Source organism: Salmo trutta, chromosome 22 (assembly GCF_901001165.1).
Source record: "Salmo trutta chromosome 22, fSalTru1.1, whole genome shotgun sequence".
Classification (NCBI taxonomy): Eukaryota; Metazoa; Chordata; class Actinopteri; order Salmoniformes; family Salmonidae; genus Salmo; species Salmo trutta.
This window is the reverse complement of record NC_042978.1, coordinates 6,656,895-6,673,992: the sequence shown is the minus strand read 5'-3', so window position 1 is coordinate 6,673,992 and position 17,098 is coordinate 6,656,895. Positions and strand designations below refer to the sequence as shown.

At 45.0% G+C, this 17,098-nt stretch overlaps 1 protein-coding gene across 25 annotated transcripts in view; it reads left to right on the top strand.

Annotated features, from left to right (window-relative positions):
• LOC115157974 (receptor-type tyrosine-protein phosphatase S) overlaps positions 1 to 17,098 on the top strand; it is a 280,182-nt gene that overhangs the window by 244,928 nt on the left and 18,156 nt on the right. For all 25 annotated transcript variants that reach the window (XM_029706364.1, XM_029706362.1, XM_029706387.1 and 22 more), the window contains 5 exons: positions 2,470 to 2,624; positions 4,104 to 4,389; positions 13,209 to 13,387; positions 13,575 to 13,701; positions 13,930 to 14,055. In XM_029706364.1, coding sequence (XP_029562224.1) covers positions 2,470 to 2,624; positions 4,104 to 4,389; positions 13,209 to 13,387; positions 13,575 to 13,701; positions 13,930 to 14,055 — 873 coding nt within the window. The remainder of the gene's footprint in view (positions 1 to 2,469; positions 2,625 to 4,103; positions 4,390 to 13,208; positions 13,388 to 13,574; positions 13,702 to 13,929; positions 14,056 to 17,098) is intronic.

Here is a 17,098-nt window from a genome sequence, read left to right as displayed (position 1 = left end):
ACCACTCCAGTCCAGACTGTTATATCCATACTACTCCCTAGGCCCCCTATGGAACTGAAAATATCAGGTACAGTAGTAGTTTAAAGCAATATGGTTCTGCCTTCTAGTAGGCTTGGTGGAACACTCTCCATGTTTCTTTCTTTCATCCATCTAATTGTTTCAGTGGAGGCTTTGTTTGTATGTTTTGTGAGGCCATCTGAGGAGAAGCCAATGTGGAAATAAGAGGAATAAGAATTGTCCTGAATGCGATATGAGCTGTAATATGCTGCTGTATGCAGGGTCTTGCGTGGTGGGCCCTGGGGAGAGCAAGCCCTTCAGGAGCCTGTCTGTCTGTCTCCTTGTATTGTATTGGCTTTGCGAGTCAAACTCACAAACAGCGTATTTCTCGGAGCCAGCACTCAACACAACATCCTCCTGCTGCATCCAACAAGCAAATAAACAACAGAATGACCTCTCTCTCTCTCTCTCTCTCTCTCGCTCTCTCGCTCTCTCTCTCTCTGCCCCCTATCTTATTTTAGTGTCTCTCTCTTTCTCTCGCTGCCTCTCTCTCCTTCTCCCAAACTATTTACATTCTTTCCTTCTTCCCAGACCTCTTTCCTCTTCTTCTCTTGTTTGCTGTCCAATCATCTTTTAATGCTCGTCTGCCAAATAGAAGCACTTAGCTAAGTGAGCGGAAGAAGATGCTACATGCATAATTGGCCGACTTTTTATATTCCCCCCGTCCCCGACTCTTGGCGGTCAAGCCAGCATAAAAGTGTAGAGCTTAAAAAGGAAATGTATCTTTAAAAGATACGACTGCATTAAGTGGGCCCTTTAAGATGTCTGTGGCGGTGTGTTTTGGTTCTGTTAAATGGAGCACAGTGCTAACGCTAAACGCTAATGCTATGTTAACAGACTGCTATGTGCTGGAGCTAAGGGGAGATAGCTAGCTGGTAACACAGGTGCTTTTGGGCTGGTTAGGTTCAGTGCTACGTGGCTAAACCTATGCTAACGGGCTCTGTTGCTTTATACTGGAGCTAAGTAGAGTAGCTAGCTAAGGCTAGCTAGTAGCACTGGTGCTTTTGGGCTGGTTAGAATTTTCGGGTTTGTTGTACACATCTGTTGGTTTACAGCAGCTTGTCGACCCGTCCCTCTAGATCCCTCCGTGCTCTCTATACTCCACTCCCCCATCTCTCCCCCCTTTTTTCTTTCCTCTGTTTTTTCCACACGCTGCTATTCCATCTCTCTCTTACCCTCCCTCTATCCCTCACACATCTCTCCATGTTCTCTCTTCTTCCCCAGCTGTCTCTTATCCCCCCACCTCTCTCTGTCTCTCTCTGTCTCTCTCTCTCCCTTCATTCCCTCTCTTACTCTCCTTATTTCTGGTATGGTGTCTCATTGTTCTGTTCTTGGATTTGTCTGAACTCTGGTTACGGTATTTGCTTTGTAGAGAGTCTGTAATACACACTCTCCACACACATACACACACACACACACACACACACTCCACACACACACACACAGGCATCTATGTGTGCGTAATATGCAGTGACACAGACCCTCCTGACGAGTGATAAATTCTTTTAAATAATCTGGGCACCAGCCAGCTAGTTATCCCTCCCTGCAAAGAAAGAAGCACATCCACAGCAGAAAACACAAAACCAGTGGAATGGCCAGGAAATAAATAGACAAAAAAATAGACAAATCCCTGCAAACTAGGTCAGTTTGCTTTTAATTAATGCATTTATTTATTCATTTATTCAGCAGAAAAGTCTGTGAGGATAGCAGAAAATGCTGCATTGAAATGCAAACGATAGCTTTAAAGAGCTTCCAGGAAGAAAGGAAAAGGGAAAACTAGAGGGCAGGGCAATGTGAGGTGTTTTTTTCTCATTTTGTTTTTGTTTTTTTTTGCCGCTGGATTCTTTTTTTTAATGCGTTAGACGGCTTTCCAATGCGTCCTTATTACCGCTCTCTTTATGACTAGGGCGTGTCCTCTGTTTATTGTGGTTGGCACTCAGACAGGGGAACAGATTTTGGGGGAGAAAAATGAATACCCTACTAATGTTTAAGCAAGTAGCTAAGATAGTGACATGCCAGGTCCTATATAAGAATAGGAGGCACGTTGCTAGTTTAACCACTCTTTGAATGGGTTTGCACCGAGCCAAAAATGTACAGTCAAATAGACATGGAGGCTTGAAATCAGAGCTGTTTCACACACACACACACATTGAATTAACCCCCCCACACACACACCCACATGTTAAATTAACCCCTCCCCCACACACACACAAGTTTAATTACCCCCCCCCACACACACACACACACGTTGAATTAACCAACACACAATTAACCCCACACACACCCACATGTTAAATTAACCCCTCCCCCCCACACACACGTTGAATTACTCCCCCCCCCCCCCACACACACACACACACACAAACAAACACATGTTGAATTAACCCCCATCTCTCTCTTCTGCCCCTCCAGAATGGTTCCAGTGAGAAGCGGGAGGTACGTCAGTTCCAGTTCACGGCGTGGCCTGACCACGGGGTCCCCGAGTACCCCACCCCCTTCCTGGCCTTCCTACGCAGAGTCAAGACCTGTAACCCCCCTGACGCAGGCCCCATCATCGCCCACTGCAGGTTGGTACACACACACACACTCACACACTCACACACTACACTTCTACAGATAGTGGACAGATTTCACAGCAGGGTATATAGTATATGAAAATAATACTTCTGGCTGGCCACACACTGTTTGGTGCAGGTTTTTGTTTCACCCCATTCAACTACTTAGTCAGTTGTACAACTGAATGCATTCAACTGAAATGTGTCTTCCGCATTTAACCCAACCCCTCTGAATCAGAGAGGTGGGGGGGGGGGGGTCTGCCTTAATCAACATCCACGTCATCGGCGCCCGGGAAACAGTGGGTTAACTGCCTCGCTCAGGGGCAGAATGACAGATAAAGGTAAAAACCTTGTCAGCTCAGATGTTCGATCCAGCTTTTCGGACAAAACTAGGATGAGATTCAACTGGGTTAACTAGACTCTATAAGGATTCAACTGTGTTCGTTGAATGAGATGTGTTACTGCAGAGCCAGTGTCAAAGTTTCCTCACATTCTTCCAATGAACTATGGACCCAGCACTTGAAAAAAAACAGTTCCTCATTCCTCAGAATACAGAGGCCAAATCATAACCCTAAATATTCCATTGACATCCGTAGATGACCGATTTTTAAGTGTACCGTTAGGATTCGATCCATACAGTACCTTTGTTCACACAGCACGGTAGTAGATCAATTATTCATATTTACTGGAAAGATATCTTCACTCACAGTATGTATGCTCTGAATTTAATGTACTAAATAGTTTACTGCCAAGGCAACAAACAAGGGTTCAACCAGGCGAGTTGTCGGCGGGAACATACCATGTCAGTGGGAACCTGTACAGTTGCCCTCCCAAGTCAGGAGGTGTGACACAACCACTGTTCAACAGCATGAACAATACACTTTACAATACACACGATACACATCAGTGTTCCAAAGGGTGTGTGTGAGTGCTGTGTATGTGTGTTTGTACGCTTCAGTGCGTAGATCCAGTCATGCAGTGCTGGTATAACAGTAGTAGTGGTGAGTAAAGTGAAGGTCATAGCTCTCTAGTGTGTTAACACTAGACTGCAGGGCTCTGAGTCACACACACACAAAAAGACACACTCACACAGCCACTCGCTCCCTATTAACTGTCTCTCCTTCACGTCCTCTTTCACCCCCTTCTCTTCCTCTCTTTGTTCCGCATCTTTCTCCTGGTCCGCCCTCTCTCGCCAACCCTCTGTTTGTTCTTCTATCATCACTCTCTTCTTCACCACCTCCTCCCTGACCCCTTGCATCCCTTCATCCTTCGCTTTCAAATTCCTATTCAAACCCACTCTATTGGTGTCTGCAAAATGACCGCTGCAATGTGAATGTATTAGCATGACTGGATCAAGCAGACATTGACAGACGAGAAATCTCAATCGCTCAAATCTGGCATCTCTGACGAAATTGTATCTGTCGGTCTTATGTGATTTTCCAAGAACAATCTCTAATGTTCCCCCCCCCCCTCCTCTCCCTCCGCTCCCAGTGCGGGCGTTGGACGGACGGGTTGCTTCATCGTGATCGACGCCATGCTGGAGCGCATCAAGCATGAGAAGACGGTGGACATCTACGGCCACGTGACGCTAATGCGCTCGCAGCGGAACTACATGGTGCAGACGGAGGACCAGTACAGCTTCATCCACGATGCACTGCTGGAGGCGGTGGCGTGCGGCAACACGGAGGTGGCGGCCAGGAGCCTGTACTCGTACATCCAGAAGCTGGCCCAGGTGGAGACGGGCGAGCACGTCACCGGCATGGAGCTGGAGTTTAAGGTAGGGGATGTAGATAGGGTATAGGGAAACTGGGGGTGGGGAGACTGGGGGAAGGTACGAAATGGAGGACATTTGTTTGGTAGAGTGGTGCGGAGCCTGAGTTTAAGGTAGGCCATAGACATGTAGGCTGCTGTGAACCTGAGAAAAGAGAGGGTGGAGAAAGGCACAAAATTGAGGTTTATTTAGGTTTAGGCCTACTAATACAAAACCATCAATTATGTGGAGAAGCAACATTTCGTTTTTATCTTCAGTTGCTCTCAATGCTCTGTCACATCCATGATATCTTTGAGCCAGAGGTAAAACACTAACGTTTACATTGAAATGGCCTTGGAAATGTTTGAAATATATATTGACTTGTATATATTTTATAACGGCGCATTAAAATGGGCATGTCGATATCACACCTAATTCATGGAGGTACAAATGTTTATAGACAGTTTATTATACCTCAATCGTGTGAGCCTTAACCTCAATCATTCAGTCACTGTTTGCTCACACCACTCCATAGCATTGCCTTTTAAAAAGCTAGCAATTGAACAGTTAAGCTGTCTGCTCTTTGTCTTTGGTGTGAATCCATTTCTGAAGGATTTCAAATAATATTCTCCAGATAGAGCAGCTTTGTAATCAGTGTACAGACTCCAAATGAAGGATTATTCTGAAGAGGCGTGAAACGATGAATTTAAACTTAACAAATAACTGCTACGATGAGAACCCGTTATCCGAAACGGGGAAATGCATGGAATGTGGCCAAACACTAAGCGAGAGACCGATGATCCAATACTATCCGAACTTTGTTGTTCCCCCTTTGCACAACGACACACTTGACCTTGAATTACACATGTACATGCCCCTATCTCGCCTCAAAATCATTTGTAATATTCCCAGTGCCATTTATCATCTCACCGCGCTAAGAAACAATGATGACGGTTTCATCCTAGACATTTGCTACAGTACACCACGATATAATCTCTAACAGCTACAGCCCCGTCTGTAATAGCGATAATGGTACTGAGAGGTATGAAGTCGCGTCGGATTAATAACGGCGAGCGGCGGCGGTCGTAGCGCCAGAGCGTTAGTGAGAAGGTGTCATTAATAGTTAATGATGATGCATGGCGAGGCGAACGGCGAGGGCAAGCAGGAGGTTCCTCTCACTAATGAACAGAGAGACGTTACTGCGTCTTAGAAAGGAGTTGCTTCGTCAGTTAGTCAGCGTTTCCCAAACTCGGGCCTTGGGACCCCAAGGGGTGCACGTAGTGCTGTTACGGTGACCATATTACCGCCACACAGGCGGTCACGAGTCATGACCCGTGGTCAAATTCCATGTGACCGTTTAGTCATGGTAACTGGGCTTCTCCAAGCTCTGATGTTGCTGATGGTCATTGGTAGCCTACCAAACTTGCTAACTGCCTGGTACTCACAGCACTCCATTGTCCCTCTAATCACTCTGACATCAATGCAAATGTAATCGAAAATCAAACACTTCATGAGAGCTCATGAGCACATGGTGCGCAACATTTCTATGCAATGAGTGAGAAAACAGAGTTTTGATGGCCTCTATTAAAAAGAGGAGGGTCCCATCAGCTTTCTATAGGCTAGGCCTACAATATTTATTTCTCAACTTCCCTAATATTAAGCACATTGCTTCTCTTTACAACAGGATAGCCTACCTGGCTGGCATGAAAATTAACCACGGGAAAAGCATCCTCCATTCCCTATTTAAGTGCATAGATGACATGTATTTTTTCTCCTTCCCCTGTTTCGAGACAGTTGCATGATAATGGTCCATTCTAAATCAAAACAAATTTCACATATTACTTAGTATACAGTGCATTCAGAAAGTATTTAGACCCCTTGAATTGTTCCACATTTTGTTACACTACGGCCTTATTCTAAAATGGATTAAATTGTTTTTTTCCCCCCCTCATCAATCTACACACAATACCCCATAATGCTAAAGCAAAAAAAAAAAACGTTTTTTATTTTATTAGTGAAAATTTACAAAAAATAAAAAACTGAAATATGACATTTACATAAGTATTCAGACCCTTTACCCAGTACTTTATTGAAGCACCTTTGGCAGCAATTACAGCCTCAGGTCTTCTTGGGTATGACGGTAAAAGCTTGGCACACCTGTATTTGGGGAGTTTCTCCTGTTCTTCTCTGCAGATCCTATCAAGCTCTGTTCAGGTCTCTCCAGAGATGTTCGATCGGGTCAGAGACTTGTCCCAAAGCCACTCCTGCGTTGTCTTGGCTGTGTGCTTAGAGTCGTTGTCCTGTTGTAAGGTGAACCATCACCCCAGTCTGAGGTCCTGAGCACTCTGGAGCAGGTTTTCGTCAAGGATCTTTCTGTATTTTGCTCCGTTAATCTTTCCCGAGATCCTGACTAATCTCCCAGTCCCTGCCGCTGAAAAACATCCCCACAGCATGATGCCAGGTTTCTTCCAGACGTGACGTTTGGTATTCAGGCCAAAGAGTTCAATCTTGGTTTCATCAGACCAGAGAATCTTATTTCTCATGGTCTGATTCCTTTAGGCGCCTTTTGGCAAACTCCAAGCGTGCTGTCATGTGCCTTTTACTAAGGAGTGGCTTCTGACTGGCTACTCTATGGACAATTCCTTTGACCTCATGGTTTTGTTTTTGCTCTGACATGCACTGTGGGACCTTATATACAGAGGTGTGTGCTTTTCCAAATCATGTCCAATCAATTGAATTTACCACAGGTGGACTCCAATCAAGTTGTAACATTTCAAGGATGATCAATGGAAACAGGATGCACCTGAGCTCAATTTCGAGTCTCATAGCAAAGGGTCTGAATATTTATGTAAATAAGGAATTCGTTTTTTATTTTTTATAAATTTGCAAAAAGAAATGTAAACCTGTATTTGCTTTGTCATTATGGGGTGTTGTTTGTAGATTGATTTAGGGGGGGAATTATTTAATCCATTTTAGTATAAGGCTGTAATGTTACAAAATGGGGAAAAAGTCAAGGGGTCTGAAAACTTTCCGAATGCACTGTACGTAAAGACAAGATTAAATCAAGAATAGTCTGATGGCTGACCATATTAGCCTATCACATGTGAATGATATATTATCACTTGTGAATGATGCTCAGCTTGTGTGCTGTTAAGGCAAGAAACATCGCATACCTTTTTTTGCGACTTTTTCAAATCGTATTCGCACGCCCGATGTAGCCTAGCCATAGGCCTATATGTTTTGAGACGTTTTCTATCTCAACTAAAGTGGCCAAATAACTTCTTAAAATGAAGCACATGAATCTGCTTTACAACGGGTGTAGAGCCTAACTGGCATACATGTGCAGCGAGTTTCAAGTTTGGGGAAGAGAATTTTCACCCTAAAAATGTACCTTTATAATAAAAGCATTACTTGCATAATGGCATTTGCGGTCACTTTTGAGATGGTGTTTTCCCTCTATTTGCATGTGTGCCTTTGCTGTCCTTATAATGTGAAGAAATAGCCTAATAGTTTATCAACATTTTAAGCTAAAAGTTCTGATCTGTTGCGTCAGCCTCATTGCTTTTAAAATGTTTTTTTGATGTTAGTGGTTGTATTAATCGGGGATCTATCGCATCCCACAACTGTCCCAGACTAAGTTTGGAATATTTATTTCTCGCACAGAATAGATTATACACTGCTCAAAAAAATAAAGGGAACACTAAAATAACACATCCTAGATCTGAATGAATGAAATAATGTTATTAAATACTTTTTTCTTTACATAGTTGAATGTGCTGACAACTAAATCACACAAAAATAATCAATGGAAATCCCATTTATCAACCCACGGAGGTCTGGATTTGGAGTCACACTCAAAATTAAACTACAGGCTGATTCAACTTTGATGTAATGTACTTAAAACAAGTCAAAATGAGGCTCAGTAGTGTGTGTTGCCTCCACGTGCCTGTATGACCTCCCTACATCGCCTGGGCATGCTCCTGATGAGGTGGCGGATGGTCTCCTGAGGGATCTCCTCCCAGACCTGGACTAAAGCATCCGCCAACTCCTGGACAGTCTGTGGTGCAACGTGGCGTTGGTGGATGGAGCGAGACATGATGTCCCAGATGTGCTCAATTGGATTCAGGTCTGGAGAACGGGCGGGCCAGTCCATAGCATCAATGCCTTCCTCTTGCAGGAACTGCTGACACACTCCAGCCACATGAGGTCTAGCATTGTCTTGCATTAGGAGGAACCCAGGGCCAACCGCACCAGCATATGGTCTCACAAAGGGTCTGAGGATCTCATCTCGGAACCTAATGGCAGTCAGGCTACCTCTGGCGAGCACATGGAGGGCTGTGCGGCCCCCCAAAGAAATGCCACCCCACACCATGACTGACCCACCGCCAAACCGGTCATGCTGGAGGATGTTGCAGGCAGCAGAACGTTCTCCACGGCGTCTCCAGACTCTGTCACGTCTGTCACATGTGCTCAGTGTGAACCTGCTTTCATCTGTGAAGAGCACAGGGCGCCAGTGGCGAATTTGCCAATCTTGGTGTTCTCTGGCAAATGCCAAACGTCCTGCACGGTGGACACCCACCTGTGGACGTCGGGCCCTCATACCACCCTCATGGAGTCTGTTTCTGACCGTTTGAGCAGACACATGCACATTTGTGGCCTGCTGGAGGTCATTTTGCAGGGCTCTGGCAGTGCTTCTCCTGCTCCTCCTTGCACAAAAGCGGAGGTAGTGGTCCTGCTGCTGGGTTGTTGCCCTCCTACGGCCTCCTCCACGTCTCCTGATGTACTGGCCTGTCTCCTGGTAGCACCTCCATGCTCTGGACACTACGCTGACAGACACAGCAAACCTTCTTGCCACAGCTCGCATTGATGTGCCATCCTGGATGAGCTGCACTACCTGGATGAGCTGCACTTGTAGTCTGTGAGAAAGTCCCGATCACATGATGGAGAGCCATGTTTACTTGTAGCCATGTGAGAAGGACCCGTTCACATGACGGGCGTTGGCTAATAAGAATTGAGATATCTGAGAGAGCCATGTGAGTGAGAGGTGCTTCAGCGCATGCTGCCGGGAGAATGGAATTCTAATTATTATATTCAGCCCAAGGGCACAACTGGCCTCAAAAGGCATGAATTTTTTTAGGGTGCATTTACAGCTACACAAAGGCTGTGCCGCAAATCGTTTGGAGAAAATATCCTTTCTATTTTATTTTCAGCTATGTTCAATTGTATTCTTCGTAAAATAATATCAAATTATGCCACGGAATTCTAAGCAAATCTTGTCTGCTAAATTAACTTGTGTAGCCCACAGCCATATGGCATAGCCAGATCAGGACCTAACTTGAGGACAGACGTTCCGCTAGCCAATATCCAATGGAACAGCGTGGCGCGAAATACAAAACCTCAAAAATGCAATCATTTCCATTTTTCAAACATCCGACTATTTTACACCATTTTAAAGATAAGACTCTCGTTAATCTAACCACATTGTCCGATTTCAAAAAGGCTTTACAGTGAAAGCAAAACATTAGATTATGTTAGGAGAGTACATAGACCAAAATAATCACACAGCCATTTTCCAAGCAAGCATATATGTCACAAAAACCCAAAACACAGTTAAATGAAGCACTAACCTTTGATGATCTTCATCAGATGACACTCCTAGGACATTATGTTACACAATACATGTATGTTTTGTTCAATCAAATTCATATGTATATCCAAAAACAGCTTTTTACATTGGCGTGTGATGTTCAGAACATGCATTCCCACCAAAAACTTCCGGTGAATTTACAAAATTACTCATCATAAACGTTGACAAAATACATAACAATTATTTTAAGAATTATAGATACAGAACTCCTTTATGCAATTGCAGATTTTAAAATAGCTTTTCGGCGAAAGCACATTTTTCAATATTCTAAGTACATAGCTCAGCCATCACGGCTAGCTATTTTGACACCCGGCAATTTCGGGGCACTCTAAACTCAGAATTAGTATTAGAAATATTGTTTTACCTTTGCTGATCTTCGTCAGAATGCACTCCCAGGACTGCTACTTCCATAAGAAATGTTGTTTTTGTTCCAAATATGTCCAAATACCTCCGTTTTGTTCGTGCGTTCAGGTCACTGTCCAAAGGGTAACGCGCGAGCGCATTTCGAGACAAAAAAGTCAAAATGTTCCATTACCGTACTTAGAAGCATGTCAAACGCTGTTTAAAATAAATTTTTATGGTATTTTTCTCGTATAATAGCGATAATATTCCAACCGGACAATAGTGTATTCATTCAAAGAGTAAAAGAAAAAACTGTGTGCTCGCGCGTCCCCAGGCAGATCACTGAGAAACTGAGCTACTATACTCTGCCCAGAGACAGGAGACGGCTCAATCCACTTTCTGAACGCTTTAGAGAGCCAATGGAAGCCTTAGAAAGTGCAACGTAACCCCACAGATACTGTAATTTCAATAGAGAATCAAAAGAAGAACTACAAATTCTCAGACAGGCCTCTTCCTGCTTGGAATTTTCTCTGGTTTTTGCTTGCCATATGAGTTCTGTTATACTCACAGACACCATTCAAACATTCAGAGTGTTTTCTATCCAAATATACTAATAATATGCATATTCTCATTTTTGGGCAAGAGTAGTAACCAGTTTAAATCGGGTACGTTTTTTCATCCGGCCGTGAAAATACTGCCCCCTATCCTAAACAGGATAAGGACAACTCAAACTATGCTATTCTGTTCTTCTGAAATAGACTACATTTTATTCATATCATGGTTCATTAGACCTGTCTGAAATAAAAAATGTATTTATTGTGATGGTGTAGGCTATATTAAATGCAGATGTTCCTATATTAAATGTAGATGTTCCAAAGGTCTGCGTCAGTGGCTTATAGGTTATGCATGGAGCCAGGAGATGCTAAATGTGTTTATGTTAATTAACAGTCAATTACCCTGAGACCGGCAGTTATTTGCTTGACAATTTTCATGGCCGCCAAAGTCTTAGGGGCTCGTTTAGTTTTTTCCCCCTAGCACTACACAGCTGATTCAAATGATCAAAGCTTGATGATTGCTTGATTATTTGAATCAGCTGTGTAGAGCTAGGGCAAAAACCAAAACGTGCACCCCTTGGGGTCCCTAGGACAGAGTTTGGGAAACCCTGGTCTATAGGCTTGAGATCAGTACAGTCATCCATAGCAATATTTATGCCTTTGTTTACTTACGACTGCCAGCGCGCACACCAGACCTAGGTTGAAATAGTACTTATTTTCTTTCAAACGACACTTCAGCTATGCTTGATTAAGCTTGCCTGGCCCAAAGGAACCAATGGAATAGTCCCAAAAAATGCAAATCCCGCCCATCATGCTTAGCATGTTGGTAGTGGTAGGCTACATGACAGAGAACATAAGTACAGTATCATCCAGAACTCCCGGTGGAAAGGGGCAACTAAGGATGTTTCTTTGACTAGAGGTTTCCTAGGTGCATCTCTGCAAGGACGGGTTGCCAGATTGGTTGGTTTTCCAATCCAAACTCTCCCCCCGGAGTTTGGTGTAGCAACAGATCTGGGTGTCTTCAGCCTTGCCAGCCAGTCTCATTCCAGTTGCCTCTGTTATAGGGGGATCAAAGGGAAGAAAGGAGAGAGGGAAGAGAGGAGGGGGATGGGGACAGGGGGAGTTGACCCAAATCCAAGTGGCAATGACAGACTGGGCTTTTGGCACTGAAAGAGAGATGGAGAGAGAAGAGGGGGGTGAGGGAGAAAGAGAGGGGGAGAGGGAGAGAGAAACAATTACATTGGGGGAATGAGTGAGAGACATTTTAGGGAGGGAGGAAGGAGTAGCGAGAGTTAGGGCGAGAGAGATTGAGAAGGGATAGAGAGAGGCTGTCAGAAAAAGTACAGCTTACACACAGCAGACATCAAGGTCAAAGGAGTGAAGAGGGGGATGAGGTGTGCGTGTGCGGGTGTGTGAGGGATGATATTGTCAGACAGACTGGCCCACAAACTGCCGTGATGGGCCCTTTGATGGTCATTTGTCAGTACAGGTCCCAATTTGGATCATGACACTGTGTGTGTGCACGCGCCTGCTCGAATGTATTCTGTGTGACTCGACTGTGTGCGGAGCATATACCAGACTCCCATTATCAAAGACTTAAGTGACCCATTTTTACCAGATGGGTTTACTGCCTCATAGAAACCCCTCTCTCCAGTTTCTGTTTGATGCTAGCTTGTTACAGTAGTGCAGACTAGTGCTTCAAGTCGTACTATTTTACCTCGTAGCACCTCACACAAGACTTCACATTGCAAAGCACACAGGGATATGAAAAGGAAATAGGGAGTAGATTAAAGACTGTGTTCTTTGATTGCTCCATCCAGCCATACATTATGAAATCATTCATCAAATAGATATGTCTGCATTTTTAGGGTGCTTCAGCGATCGTCTATGGCTCAGCTCTGTCTTGCTCAGATAAGATCTCACAGTTCATTATTACTCTGCAGTCTTCCATCTCTCTCTCTCTCTCTCCTTCCTTCTCTTTATACCACTTTCTATCCTTCTGACTCTTGTTCCATATGACATTCATTCCTATCTCCCCCTACCCCCCTCCCTCCCTCTCCATGTCCCTCTCTCCTCCCTCCCTTCCCTCTCTTCTCTCCCCTCTTCCCCCTACCCCTCTCCCTCCCTCTCCATGTCCCTCTCTCCTCCCTCCCTTCCCTCTCTTCTCTCCCCTCTTCCCCCTACCCCTCTCCCTCCCTCTCCATGTCCCTCTCCCTCTCTCCCTCCTTCCCTCTCTTCTCATCCCTCCACCGCTCTCTCTCGCTATCCCTCCGTCCAATCCTCCAACTCCTCCTCCTCTACAGCGCCTGGCCAATTCCAAGGCCCACACGTCCAGATTCATCAGTGCCAACCTGCCCTGCAACAAGTTCAAGAACCGTCTGGTGAACATCATGCCCTACGAGACCACCCGCGTCTGCCTGCAGCCCATCAGGGGCCTCGAGGGCTCCGACTACATCAACGCCAGCTTCATCGACGGATACAGGTAGGTGGAATGGGTGTGGGGGTGGGGAAGAGAGAGAAAGACGGTGTGTGTGTGCGTGTGTGTGTGTGTGTTTGCGTGTTTGCGTGTGTGTGTGTGTTTGCGTGCATGCAACTGTGACTGTCTCTCTGTCTGTCTGACTCACCACACTACATGTCTGACCTGAATATGTGTGTGTGTGTGTTGCCAGGCAACAGAAGGCTTACATCGCCACGCAGGGCCCGTTGGCAGAGACCACAGAAGACTTCTGGAGGATGCTATGGGAGAACAACTCTACCATCGTAGTCATGCTCACCAAACTCCGAGAGATGGGCAGGGTAGGAGACACTTTATCTCTCACTCACTCACTCACTCACACAGACCCACTCAAGCATTCTTCTCTCTGTCCATCATTCAGTTATCCTCTTTAGTGCAGTCTGTACTACTACCCCAATGACAAACGGAGCACATGCCTAACCTGCACTAACTGTATTCACGTTCATCTCAAAGATCTATTTATCCTATGCCCCCTCCTCATATGTGTGTGTCTCTCTCTGTGTTCATAGGAAAAATGTCATCAGTACTGGCCCGCTGAGCGTTCGGCCAGGTACCAGTACTTTGTGGTGGACCCCATGGCTGAGTACAACATGCCCCAGTACATCCTCCGAGAGTTCAAAGTCACCGACGCCAGGGTAAGTTTGTATGTGTGTGTGTGTGTGTGTGTGTGTGTGTGTGTGTGTGTGTCCATGCGTATGTCCTTTCCTTAGAGATGACACATTCTATTTCTATTCATGCCTCTCTCCCATTGATACTATGTCTCGAAATGCTACTGTCCTATACACTGAGTATACAAAACATTAAGAACACCTGCTCTTTCCATAGCAAAGACTGACCAGGTGAAAGCTATGATCCCTTATTGATGTCCCTTGTTAACTCCACTTCAATCAGTGTAGATGAAGGGGAGGAGACAGGTTAAAGAAGGATTTTTAAGCCTTAAAACAATTGAGACAAGGATGGTGTACAGTGAGGGAAAAAAGTATTTGATCCCCTGCTGATTTTGTACGTTTGCCCACTGACAAAGAAAGGATCAGTCTATAATTTTATTTGAACAGTGCGAGACAGAATAACAACAAAAAAATCCAGAAAAACGCATGTCAAAAATGTTATAAATTGATTTGCATTTTAATGAGGGAAATACGTATTTGACCCCCTCTCAATCAGAAAGATTTCTGGCTCCCAGGTGTCTTTTATACAGGTAACGAGCTGCGATTAGGAGCACACTCTTAAAGGGAGTGCTCCTAATCTCAGTTTGTTACCTGTATAAAAGACACCTGTCCACAGAAGCAATCAATCAATCAGATTCCAAACTCTCCATGGCCAAGACCAAGGATGTCAGGGACAAGATTGTAGACCTACACAAGGCTGGAATGGGCAACAAGACCATCGCCAAGCAGCTTGGTGAGAAGGTGACAACAGTTGGTGCGATTATTCGCAAATGGAAGAAACACAAAAGAACTGTCAATCTCCCTCGACCTGGGGCTCCATGCAAGATCTCACCTCGTGGAGTTGCAATGATCATGAGAACGGTGAGGAATCAGCCCAGAACTACACGGGAGGATCTTGTCAATGATCTCAAGGCAGCTGGGACCATAGTCACCAAGAAAACAATTGGTAACACACTACGCCGTGAAGGACTGAAATCCTGCAGCGCCCGCAAGTTCCCCCTGCTCAAGAAAGCACATATACATGCCCATCTGAAGTTTGCCAATGAACATCTGAATGATTCAGAGGACAACTGGGTGAAAGTATTGTGGTCAGATGAGACCAAAATGGAGCTCTTTGGCATCAACTCAACTCGCCGTGTTTGGAGGAGGAGAAATGCTGCCTATGACCCCAAGAACATCATCCCCATCGTCAAACATGGAGGTGGAAACATTATGCTTTGGGGGTGTTTTTCTGCTAAGGGGACAGGACAACTTCACCGCATCAAAGGGACAATGGACGGGGCCATGTACCATCAAATCTTGGGTGAGAACCTCCTTCCCTCAGCCAGGGCATTGAAAATGGGTCGTGGATGGGTATTCCAGCATGACAATGACCCAAAACACACGGCCAAGGCAACAAAGGAGTGGCTCAAGAAGAAGCACATTAAGGTCCTGGAGTGGCCTAGCCAGTCTCCAGACCTTAATCCCATAGAAAATCTGTGGAGGGAGCTGAAGGTTCGAGTTGCCAAACGTCAGCCTCGAAACCTTAATGACTTGGAGAAGATCTGCAAAGAGGAGTGGGACAAAATCCCTCCTGAGATGTGTGCAATCCTGGTGGCCAACTACAAGAAACGTCTGACCTCTGTGATTGCCAACAAGGGTTTTGCCACCAAGTACTAAGTCATGTTTTGCAGAGGGGTCAAATACTTATTTCCCTCATTAAAATGCAAATAATTTTATAACATTTTTGACATGAGTTTTTCTGGAATTTTGTGTTGTTATTCTGTCTCTCACTGTTCAAATAAACCTACCATTAAAATTATAGACTGATCATTTCTTTGTCAGTGGGCAAACGTACAAAATCAGCAGGGGATCAAATACTTTTTTCCCTCACTGTATGTGTGCCATTCAGAGGGTGAATGGGCAAGACAGTAGTTTCAATAGTTTCCCGTGTGTATCAAGAATGGGCCACCACCCAAAGGACATCCAACCAACTTGACACAACTGTGGGAAGCATTGGAGTCAACATGGGCCAGCATCCCGAATGCTTTCGACACCTTGTAAAGTCCATGCCCCGACGAATTGAGGCTGTTCTACTCAGTCTGCATGCCTAGTGTATGTTCCATTCAACCTTTCACCTGTATCATCAGTGAGGCTTGAGAAAGCAAACTGATTGAGGCCATTTTCCTCCATCACATGACAATACAGTGCTGATAGGTTATGTGTCATGAGTATGCTAGTATGATTGCTCCTCATACCACCTTTAAAGGGGCAATCTGTAGTTCAAACAACAACAAAGGGACCACTCTGCCACTGTTTTGGTAAACACCTGAGGGATTGTGTTGGAGAAGATCCCAGATTGCCCCTATTAATGACAATATTTAGATCCAGAGAGAGTTTTGACCTGACGAAGGAGCATACAGTGCCTTTTTGTCCTTTTCATATATGTGTGCCATTTGCCCATTTTAAGGAAGTGCATGAGACCACAACCATTTCTATGATAATATGATTGTCAGTGGTCTGTTTAAGCACTAAGGCCCATTCTACAGTATAGGCTACCATTTTGTGTCCAATGTAGCGGTAACTGTACTGCAGAACACTAGCCCACCTGGGACTGGCGGACATGTTGGATTGCTGCTTGAGCCAGTATGGCGGCTAGTTAGGAGCACTCATGTTGGTCTGGGAAAAAAACACTTTACACACTGGCCTAGCACTCAGCCCCCTGCATCTCCCACTGGGCAGATTAGACATAAATGCTGCTTAAGCTGGTGCTCTAGGTACCACACACACAAACTATACCTTTCCCTACCACACACATATACACACACACACACACACACACACACACACACACACACACACACACACACACACACACACAGTAAGGAGTGCCTGGGAAAGGTGGACTGGAGCGGCAGCTGCAGCGGTGATTCTAGGCTGTGTTAATTGTGATTGAATCATCAAAGCGGCCCACTCCAGTAATCAGGTTGGGCCGTACGCGTAAGGTCTCCCTAAGAAATGAAAGGGACCT